General features: G+C 40.0%; 1 protein-coding gene across 5 annotated transcripts in view; it reads right to left on the bottom strand.

The window, feature by feature from the left end:
* Positions 1 to 11,928, bottom strand: part of mtcl1 (microtubule crosslinking factor 1) — a 79,520-nt gene that overhangs the window by 26,675 nt on the left and 40,917 nt on the right. For 3 of the 5 annotated variants that reach the window (XM_082512342.1, XM_082512346.1, XM_082512345.1), the window contains exons 6-8: positions 6,426 to 6,566; positions 3,764 to 3,865; positions 2,587 to 2,811 (exon numbers count right to left, since the gene is read on the bottom strand). In XM_082512342.1, the coding sequence (XP_082368468.1) occupies positions 2,587 to 2,811; positions 3,764 to 3,865; positions 6,426 to 6,566 (468 nt within the window). The remainder of the gene's footprint in view (positions 1 to 2,586; positions 2,812 to 3,763; positions 3,866 to 6,425; positions 6,567 to 11,928) is intronic. The other 2 variants (XM_082512343.1, XM_082512344.1) reach the window with 2 other exon arrangements.

The raw sequence follows: 11,928 nt of genomic DNA, 5'->3' as shown, positions 1-11,928 counted from the left end.
CCACCTGAAAAACATCCTCGAAATTCAGTCAGTCAAAGCTCCACAACTCTAAGCCCTCAAATGAAAATCTCTGGGCTCCAAGGATAAGAGACACTTGGGAGAATTTTGAAACACAATAAGTCGCCGTCTCCTTATCACCAGGTGACAGTGAGGCAAAACTCCAACGAAAAAAGGAAAAAAGGCATTTTTAATAAATGGGAGCTTTGTAACGCCGCAGATACCGATGTTATTGAACTTGTTCCAAAAAGTCTCGGCTGTAACTCTAATAAATTTGATGCAACAGATAGAAAGCAAAACAAATGATCGAGCGTGGTGTAATGCTCGTCCTATATCGTTGCATGCATGTCAGCAAAGACATACGTCTGACCGAGGTCAGCAGTGAAGGGAATCATGGAGAACATTTGCAGAAGGAACAGCGTGCACTTACAGATCTTTCCGTATTTGAGGCATTGGACTGTACACACTTAAAATGACAATGCCCCTGCACGATTAAGAGGCGGATAGAGTGCTTGCTGCTTTGTGCTTTAGACGTTACATATCACAGCCTTCTCAGTGTGACTTGTACAGAAGTGTAGTATGGCCTTCCCTGTCAGTTAGAGGAGCTCAGTGCTCTTTATGCTTTCTGTTCCAGGGAAACAGCCTAGAGGCAAAAATCATTCATTGAGGTCTATGGAGTGCATCAATCAGAAGATCCTCAAAAAACCCAAAAGAAACAAGCAAAAGAAATCCAAAATATTTCAAATGTTTCTCGACACTCTGACAGAAAAAACACAGCAGAAGCAACTGAAGCTGACTCATTTGATTTCTTCATGTGTTATACTTATACCATATTAATGCTTTTTAAATTATATTTAATGCTCTTTAATGCTATTTAAACCTTTTATGGTTCACACTACACCCTGCATTCACCAATCAGGGCAATCTGAGGTTCACCGTCTTGCTAGAGGACACTCATTCCTTGGCTTATCCAGCCTGCAGGTGGATGTTCTGATTGAAGGCTGACCCCATCCAGGATTTACAGTTGTGTAAAACTTGCTCAAAGTAAAGTAAACTTATTCACAACTACACCATCTTCTATTGGTGGTGTAAATTTGAGTGTATTTATTATTCTTACTAGGATGGCTTTTGTTTCAAGTGTCCTGACACAGGACAATGTGCAAATGAGATGTTCTCAATACAGAATTGTGAATAAATGAAGTTACTTGAATTTGAGTAGATTAATTATTCTCTCCACGTGATTGGAGAGTTTTCCTCTCCGATCATGTTTAGCGTCAATAAACTGAAGTTATTCTAACAACAAAGCCAGCGCAATCTCAAACACATGGTCTCAGCAGCCTTGAGCCTTTGCAGACTAAACACCAAAATAAGTTCAGCAGCTCTTTCTTTTTTCAACCTTTTTTTGTTTTTTAAAGGTGAGAAGCATCAATTTGCTTTACGGTTTCTGAATCTAAGGACTGTAAAGCTCTTTGAGGGTATTATGATGATTAAAGGATATAAAAAAAATCAAGTTTAATTAAGATTTAAGGTCAAGGTAAGATAAGGATGATGTAAACACACAGAAAGAAACCTGCTGGTAACTCGCTGCTCCACCATCTGTACACAAATTAGGCTTCGATGAGTCAGGATAGAAAAAACGAGGGATTTAGAAACAGCAGCACAGAATTATGCAAAAACAGCTCATTCGAAGAAAGAAAATAAATTGTCCATCAGGAGAAAATTAAAGGAAAAGAAGTTATCGCTGCTGGCTGCGGTGCATAGAGTAATCCAGTGAGTGTATTCATCTAAGAAAAACAAAACTAAACACATGAATCTTATAAATTAGGAGTTTAATCAACCAGGGGCAGGAGAAGATAACAAGGAAAACATCGACCGCTGAATCAACAAGGTGAGCAACTAATGGAGTCGCTCAATCAGCCGGCCAACCAATTAACCATCGCAGGTGGGACGTACACACCAGTAAGAGGCACGGGGCTGGAAGTGAATCAGGATGAGTCACTTGTTTGTTGTCGTTTTCCTCGTGTTGTTCCTAATGATTGACTTAAACCACAACCCACCTTATCTGCAGCATTTTTAAGAGATTTGGGTTACTCCGACAGCATATCTGCACTGAACTACAGCTTCCTGGAACTTTATTTATTATTCAGTATATCCACGGTTACCTTTAATTCTCACTGGATGATGAGAGTAATGGAATGAATCCAAAATGCTGACTTCTGTGCACCAGATCATCTTCATGGATGATGCAAAAGGTAAAACCAACAACTGTTTCTGGATTCTGTGCAAAGTCCCCCACAAGAGAGTGAAGCGAAAAATACTGAAAAATTCATCAGACTCAGCTGGCTGCGGGGCAAAAGTTAAAAAAAAGAAGAAAAACTTTTTCTTCTTTTTAACTGCTTTAACTCTTTGATCCTTTCCCTTTCATTCCCTAATTATTATTTTTTTTAACAATTATTTCTTTGCTTCATCATCACTTGTGTCTGGTTTCTGGTGCAATGAAGAGTCAAAGCGCTCAAAAAATGAAGAGAATCATTTCATCGATAAAAGCTTAAGTAAAAAGTAAGTCCACAAAACCCCTGTCGGACTCACCTCTGGGTGCACCGCGTCGTCTCCAGAGTCTTCCTTGCGTCCGAGCCTCCAGTGCATAAGGATCCACCTGAGCTTCATGTAGATGATGATGATGTTGCGTCTATAGAGGCGGACCTCTTGTTGCAGCATGGCTCTCTCCTGAGCCCAGGGCACCTCGTGAGTCTGAAGGCCCTGCAGCTCCAGACCCTCACGCTGGGCCTCCAGACGTAAACGCTCATCATCCTGCTGCAAAAAAACCTCCATTCATATAGTGAAATAAACAAAACAGATCAAATACATACATACATATAAAATCTTTGTTTATTTGGATTCGACCTTCCACTAATATCTTTGTTTTTGTACTCCAGCATGCTAAAACGTATGTTTTATTTTATGGTATTGTAAAATACACCTGAGAAACTGTCACTAGTCGTCTTTTCCAGTGTGAAGTTTTTCTTTAGTGTGTCGTCAAATATGAGGCTTTGCAAGAATGCTTTACAGCACTGAAAAATCGGAATAATCTTTCACATTTTAACCAGCCAATCCACAAACTTGTTTTTAAAAGAAAATGTATTATGTGCCAGATTATGGATCCTGATTCATTTTGATGGTAATAAAGAGGCCAGTGAAAACTTCAAGTTTTTATGTTCAATAGTTTTTGAGATCTGTGTGTGTGTGTTGGAAATTTTTCAAAAACTATATCTTAAAAAGTATCTGATATATAAAGCCAAAATTTCACACCAATCAGTACATATCATCAAACTCTGGACCATGAAGTTTATATGTAAATTGGTGACAGTTGAGCAGAAAATGGTCAGAAATTTGATGATTTGGAATCAAATTACCCAAGAGACAGTTGGGGATGAATCATAAAGTACCAAGAATACAAAACATAAGGGAAAAAAAGACACAGTTATGAACAAAAACAAATTTTGTTGCAAAGCTAAGTAGAATTAAACTCAAACTTGAATCAAATGAAGAGCAGTTTCATTGATAACGCATACTGAAGACTGTATCACATCAGTGTTGGTCTAAAACTATTCAATCAATCAATAAAAATACTGAAACTTTCTTTCCCATCAGATGGTGTCGTGCACTTAAAATTCTGCTCAGCCAGCAAAGATAGAAAACCCAGCAAAGAGTGATGCCGCTGCTCCTGCGCTCATTCTCTGAAGGCGTTCAGACTGAATAACCGTACCTGAGGCAGAGAAGCGACGGCCTCCCGTTCCTCCGTTGTCGCCCTCATCCTTCGCTCGTGATCCAGACGAAACTGGATGTCAGAAGCAGGCGTGTCCCGGAGCTGAACCCACAACAGCACAGCAAACAATTATTTAACCATATCCCTGGATAAATTTACACACATACCGATGTCTCACGATCGGTCTTGAAGCTATAATTGAAAGTCAAACAGGGATTTGTGGGCGAGATTATTCTACTTGATCATATTTATAATTTTCAATCCACTGCAAAATAAAAACTCGCCAAGGAAGATGAGGGGGGAAAAAAAAACCCTCAAATGAGATCCGAGTTTTGTGCAAGCAAAAACCCCATTAAAGCTTCTTCAGCAGCATCTCGAGAAATGATTAGGATTTAATGCTGCTCATTTCAGGCTGGACTGTTTCTTTATTTAGCAGCATCAAAGCTTTATGATCAAATTTCAAGCACTGGACTTTTTCATTTTTTTGTGAATTACCAAAGAGTTGCTTCACGTCTAATCGGGCAGGTGTAGAATGATTTCTATCTCCAAAATAAATCTTTCTAAACATGCGAAAATTGTTAATGCACTAATAAATGGAGAATTTGCAGTTGAACTGATTCTTTTGTGTAAAAGTTTTCTGAAAGCGCATCTTTAAATATGAAAATGAGTTAATATCCAATTAAATATTAACTAACTTGCAAAAATTACCAAGTGATAAAGTGCATTAAAATAATTAAAATGCTGGAAAAAAAATGTGGTGCTAAAAAAATTAAAGCTAAAATATTACATGCCAACTGCAAAAGGAATTGGCAAAATTTGTTTAACTACAAGTGAGATAAAAATGCTCTTAGGGAAATGATATGTCCATGTTTATGGTTTTGAATGTGATGATTTGTCTTCGGTCTTCAGCTCTTTCATAAGACATCCGCATCTTTCCCTCTAAAAATACCCCAAACTGCAGACTGACAATTTGGAAATTCCAGCAATTTATAATGCGATTTCTCTTCTCTATCCTTTGCTGGGACTATACTGTACCCTCCAACAGCGAGTTGAGCTGTTCAGCGTGTACTGACCCTGGATCGCCTCCTTGTCAGCCCAATGTCAAATGCAAATCACACAGGCCAACAGTGCACTGCTAATCCTGCCATATCCAAGCTGCTTTCCCCATTCATTCACTGCACCTCGCAGATTATACTGCAGCAGAGAGCGCGGGGATAAAAAGAAATCCACACGAATGTGCTATAACTGTAACTGTAATAGTTGTGTGTCACATCGCTGTCGCTGCTGCCAGTGCTCTGCATTACATAACAACCGGCAATTTCTCTATGAGCACAAACATGAGGCAGCGATTATGAATCACGGTGTCCTGCGATTACACAGCCAGTTTATTAATCAGCCGAGTCACCGAACGAGCTACCAGATCTGAGATGATGTGTGCTGGTAGCGCTCAGGTCTTTGATCTTCTGTGTGTGTGAGGGGAGGGGTGTGGGTATTGTGGTTCCCCTGTGTCAGCTGCACTTTTACATACATTAAATATGCTGAATCACGAAAGTAATACTGGTAGTGATGAACCAGAGCCAGAGGGCATCGTTGCAGAGTGCACTGCCTGCAGATTCAGCTATAATACACTAAATACACACACAGGCCTAACAAGTCATCCTAATGTACTGCAGTTGTACACGGCTGCTGTTTAAAAGAGCAACAAACTGCCCGCCCACCCGCAGATGCATACAGGATCAGCAAATCTGCTGCAATGAATGAGCAAAATGTTTTCAAGCTCCTTTGAACTTTTATCGGTAATCAAACCTACTTCCAGGGGTGATACAAATTTTCAAAGAAAGACGAAAATGTGAAACCAAAGGAGAAATAAAATAAATTGAACATCAGTAGCCGTGGGAGTGGATTTTAGTGTGGAAGTAGAGCGAGTGGATGAAGTGACATCGTGTTCATCAAGAAGTGACCGTGGCTGGAGTGTCACTAGACATGCTGGACTTAGAGGCCTTCTGGACAGTTCAAATTTAACCCACTGTCATTTACAATCAGCCAAATTTGGAGTGTATTTGGATGTAATGTAAGATGCCTTTGTTAGGGATCAACATAACTTATGCTTTTTTTCTTTAATTTATAAGTAATCTGTGAAATCGAACGTTACATTTGACCTGTACCTGTACAAGTGTTCAACTTGAGTCAACTCCAAAAATCAACTCCAAACTGTAAACCCCTGACTATCACCAAACAATGTCACAGGTGTAACAGAACAGATATCATCAGCTGGCATGCACAGATCACTTCCATTTCAAAGGTAAGCTCCGCACTCATTGTATCTTAAATACCTGTGTCAGGTTAGCGCTAGAAAAATCTGGAGATAGAGAGCTGCAACTCTCAGGAGAGGAAATAAAATATGTAAATAGGATGTCTCAAAGCTTTGCACATATCAATATGTTGAGATCTAAATGTTTGAGTTAGTTTTGGAGTTGCTGTTTGGAGTTTACATTCATCCTGCAGAGCTGCACTTGACAGTTATTCACCCTGCGGAGCATTTGAATCAGTTGGCAATGGAGTAATATAAAAACAGTGTTCAGGTCAAAAAAAAAAAGAAAAAGAAAAACTGTCCAGATTTATGGTTCAGACTTAGCAGAAGGGAGATGGAGGAGGCACTGACCTCTACTTTTAAAGCCAGGGGCCTGTGGTACCTAGTGAGTCCAGTGGCTCCCCTGCTCTGGGCCTGGCCCCCACCCTGGCTCTGGGGCTCCACGCCTCGCTCCTGTCCTAGACGCCACTCCAGCTCATCCCTCTGACCGGACTGTGAGTGTCGTGGGGTGGGGAGAGGGAAGGAGAGGGAAGGGAGGGGAAAGGGGGTGGGGGGGTAGTGTGGATGGTGGGTGTAAGGGATTAGGGAGATGGGTGACAGGTGCGGGATACGGGGTGCAGGTGGTGGTGGTGATGGTGGTATTGGAGAGGGAAAGATGTGTGAGGTGGGTTGTGGACAACAAAGACAGAAGACACCAAACAGTGTGAGGGGGACGAGAAAGCGGGCAGAGAAAAACAAAAACAGAAAATGGGTAAAGAAGATAAGCCGAGGGGGGGGGGTAATAATCAACTAACAGACTACACGATGTGGAGAAGAACAAACGGACTACAGTACGAAGAAGAGCGCAAAGAGGAAGACCAACTTAAAGATGACGGCGTATGAGAGAGATGAGAAGAGAACGAGAATGAGGATGAACAAAATCATGGGCTGAAACATCTGGCGGGAACACAAAGAGGAACAAAGAGAGGGAATCGGGGAGGAAAAGAATGCAAAACACTTGTTATGAAGCGCATGCAATGAGGGATACATGAGTCCAAACCAACAGCTGAGAGATACCGCGCCAAACTGCAGAGCTAGCACGCTAAAGGTTTTCAACACATGCCCGTGCACAGCCGTGTGTGTCGTAGAAGCAGTAAACTAAAGGGAAGTTGCATCTTGAGCCTGTATGATGCACATTGTTTTCAGACAGTACAGCATTGAAAATACACTGAAGTCATTGGAGGCTTCGGTCAAGCTTTTGAAGCAACATGCTAGTTGCCTCCTTTGTAGCAGTGCTCACACATTTCTTTGAGTGTAATATTGCTACTAGCAAGCAGTTAAGTCATCATACCAAAGAGGTAAGGTATTTATCAAAGAAAAAAAAACAATGGTAAGTTTATATGCTACAACAGAGCGACTTTTATTGTTTCCACCTTGTGAGTCTGTGTCGTCTTTCGAAAATTTAGCGTTGCCAACGAAACTTTAGCAGGAAATCCCCCGAATGCAGCTTTGGGAATTTTGTCATGTGTGTTTGTCTGTTTGGGTTTTGTCAATGCAAAAATGCAGCAACATTGTAAATTGTTGTTCCCAAAAGTTTAATAAATAGGTAGCTGGGGTCAAAAGATAGATGGGATCCATCTTATGATTACTGAATAAGGGGCACCAGGGGGCCCATGGTCCTTTTCCCTCTTTACGCCTCTGTCACAGAGTCTCTCTCTTTTAATGCATTTTATTCTATATATCAAATAAGTTTAGAGAATATTTAACATTTAATATTTTAAATGGCTGCAGTGTGAGATATAATTGGTGTTACAGCTGTTGCAATCCTAATGCAGGATGTGCTCTAATTTCTTATAGTTTTTCTTTCTATATCTTGCAATGTTGACAATATTTTCCATGAGTGTTTGAGAATCATTCAGAAACTATCTTCTAAGTTAAGAACAACTTCTTCAGAGCCTCATAAATAAGTATATGAGGTTTTTGTCATTATTACAAGAATATATTCAAACTAAGCTGTTGTTTTTATTATAACATTTTAATATCATAAAACTCCCATAATCACAAAACCTGCATTTTTCATTTTAAGTGTTTTGCTCTCAATATAATTGAGGTTTCATTATCACAATGTTATTACAAAATTTCAGTACTGCCGAGCCATTTTTGGAATTTGGAAATCACGTTGATAAAAATATTTTCAAATAGATAAATTGTCATAATTATAACTGAGAGAAATCTGAGAATGAGAAAATACCGAGATGGTTAGTTTAAATGTAGGAAAAAAAATCAGTGTTTTTAAGGGTGAATTTATACATATGAATGTTTTAATTGAGAACACGTCTTAAATTGTATAATTCATTAAATATGCTTCTTATTGACACAACATACTTAGTCATAAAGAGACGTTTTAATGATAATTTTCAGGTAGAATTACAAAAAAATTACAAAATAATTACATGAAAATGCCTATTTTTACTCCTTTCTGAATGCACTTTTATAAAGAGCTTCATATTTAAATTTATTACACACACATTAACTACATTAATTACATTCTCAAGCTTAATCCACCTTCAGCAGCTCTCAGTGCTTGAAGGCTTTTTTCTTTTCTTTTTTTGGAACAAGTCAAGGTTGTTAGTTCAGCGGTTAGCTTTAACTAACCCACCCAGCTTCACCCAGACTAACAAGTGAATCCTACAGGCAGAGGAGCAAAGCAGAAACAAGTCCTTGGACAGAATGAGTATGGAGGCAGCTTCACTCTATTATCTCTACAAAGCACACTGGGTTCTTCAAGGGAGAGATGTTTAAAGAGCTGATTGTTTTATTCCATACGACAGTCTGGCTAATTAGAAATGACATCCAAGATGTCGGCCTGATCATGCAGCACAGGAATAATGAACCTGCTTTGGTAGAGTACACTGTATGTTGACATGTTGATTTACACTATAAAACAAGGACGCGATAAAACAAGGACAGAAAGCAGGATGCCAGCCAGCGAGGTTCTTCCACAGGCAACTCACACTGCCATGCAACAACGTTTCAGACTCTTTTTTTGGTCTAGCACAGGTTATTTTAGTGAGTGCACACATTTTTATGGTTCGTCTCCTTGACAACACCATGGAGTATCCAATCCCACGTGTGTCTGTGTATGCGTGATGATATGTTGTGCAAACATAACAGCTACACCATTTTTGTGTCATAATGAGTCACAGTAATGATAGTATCGTGCAGCGGAGCTATAAAGAGAAAAATACCAACTGAACTTCATGCGGCAATTTGTAGTGTCAAGAAAGTCGGGCCAAGTGGAAGAAGCTGCTAAACTCCTTTAGTACTTACTCCATTCACACCAAGCACCCTTTCAAGCACCCTCTTAAGCCAGCCACTCTCCTTTGGCCTTGGCTGACTGAAAGCAGGGCAGCTGCAGACAGTGAGTGCATGGAGAGGGAGGCAGGCAGGCAGGCAGGGCTTCTGGCTATGAGGATGTGCATGAAGATGCAGATGTGAAAGCAGCAGCAACAGCAGCAGCAGGAAGCAATGGTGGTGGCAGTGGGTCTGGGGAGGGGTGGCGGTGGTGCCAGTGTGGTCGAGCTGGGGTGAGTGTGGGGCCTGACGCTGTGTGTTACTAAAGCCCTGGAGGTTTATTAAGGCCCTCAATCTCAATCTTCCTTTAAAGCTTACGGTTCGGATCTTTTCCAGTTTATCTAACCCTTAGCTCAGTTTCCTTGTTGCTGGTTGACCAGTTGAGATGCTTCAAAGCATTTAACTGCCAAACGTCTGTCTGCAACAAGCTCATTGTCTCTTAGGTAACTTTTGATATCTCGTGTTTAATCTAAAGAATCAGAGAGCCTGTTTACACTTTGTTTTAAAATCCATCTTGGGCATTTGTTTATCATGTGCCTCTCAGGTGTTTTATTACTGTCCAAGTCATAAACAGGTTGTCAAGGACGGAGGTCCAATTTAGGGAGCCAAGAGCTGCAGTGTAGTGGTTTACATATTTGCCTAACATTTGCGAAAACTCCCCTCACTCTACTTGTAACAAATCATTCCAGAGTGGTGGTTTATGGTTGTAATTACAATTCTTTTACAGTTTTATATTTTTTATTCATTACCTATGGCATTTATTTACATCAACTGTATTCAGGTACCAAGGATTAGAGTGCTATGACATATAAAACAGAACAGTTCAAATTCTCTTAATCTTGTTTTGAATTGGTGTAGTATGACACGAAGCTCATTATTTCCTATCTTGATGCACCAAGCAAAGGCTGTCATTGGCCTACACTTTGTGAATACTGGCACTAGAGGTTAAAGGTCCCTGTACACCAATCAGGTGCCCAATTTGTGTTGCAAGTCCTAGCATAGAAAATAAAATGCTAAACGAACTGTTCCAACTATTGAAATTAGCGGGGAACCTTGGAAAATGTTGAAGGACGCATTAGAATTAATACGCCAATAGATTTGTGGCCTAGCCAAAACACAAAAGCTATCATATCACAAAGCGTCTCATCTACATCTACACTGGTACTAACCACTGCCCACTTATGATCTGACCTTCCAAGACATATTTCAAAACTAAATGTAAACAGGCCGGAGGATTCAATGATACTGAAAATCAACAAGATAAATACCCAAAGATAGCAGATGAAGGCTTTTGCTTTCCCTACCTCCCGTTTACTACCATTTTAAACCTGCACTAACCCAAACCACACTACAAAAATATAACATCCATTACTCACTCTATGCAAAAAGCTTCAGGAATCAACGTTATCAAATTTAGTCTGTACTGGGTCTTCGTAAGACATTTTTTCAACCAGTTAAAAGTACTCAAATAGTACTTTAATGCAATTAGAGAGAGACACTGTTTCCCCAAATTGGACACTATAGTTCCCCTAGTTAGTATATAAACTATATATACACTGTGCATAGTTTACTAGGCAGACACGTGATGCACTGTATGAATGTTGACAGGGTTTAACAAAGTTCTGCACTTACTGGAAATGACAAGAGAGAACTCTGACCACAACTGTCGTCTAGCGTCATGTCTTGTGAATGTTTGCAACTTGTCGAGCTTCACATAAGAATTAATATTAAATTCTTCTATGGTGAAGGAAACAATTTGACACACAAATATTAAACAATGACTAGCTGGCACTGTCATCTCCTTTCTGAAACCCCACATGTCCTCGGTTTGTCTGATAAATATTTGAAGATTCTCTCTTTTTCCAAATATGCAACCGTGGCGACCAACGCGAGAGTTCCACACAAAGCTTTATGCCGGTCATGAGTACTAGCCACGTACTTTTAGAGCACTTCATGCAGTCTCACTTGTCAGTATGAACATACTTATGCACCCAAGATAGTGAATGTAAAAGTGTCTTCTCTACGACCCATCCTGTGTGGTACGCTGGTGGCAGCTCATTTAGCCTTGAGCCGAGAATATGAAGCAGCCACAGCGGCAGCAGAACTCCCCAAAGTTTTCATGCGCAGTTTCATAAGCAGATTTTTACACAGAACAGAAACTTTTCCTACATTTTACCCCTCATTTCTTATATTGGAGTTGAAAGATTATATTGGGCCTTCACTCTCATAACTCAACATACGAGCATTATATGAAGATAGACAATGAAAAAGTCCGAACCCATCCTTCACGCCGTTTTTCTTTAATGAGATTCCTTTTGACAGGCACGGCTGTGCAGTGTGTGTCCTGCTAAAGATGAGCCGCCAATTAGAGCTGCACCTTTAATTAGAGATGCTTTTTCTGCTGACTTGGACTCTCATTTAGTTTATTTTGGCCATAAATGTGTACTAATGAATGCACACTTAGGGACATTTAACTCAAACCTAAATGAATTCTCACATTTACAATATACCACTGGGTATA

This window comes from Aulonocara stuartgranti (genome assembly GCF_965226115.1).
Source record: "Aulonocara stuartgranti genome assembly, chromosome: 18".
Classification (NCBI taxonomy): Eukaryota; Metazoa; Chordata; class Actinopteri; order Cichliformes; family Cichlidae; genus Aulonocara; species Aulonocara stuartgranti.
The sequence above is the reverse complement of the archived record's forward strand: the minus strand, read 5'-3'. Positions and strand labels throughout refer to the sequence as shown.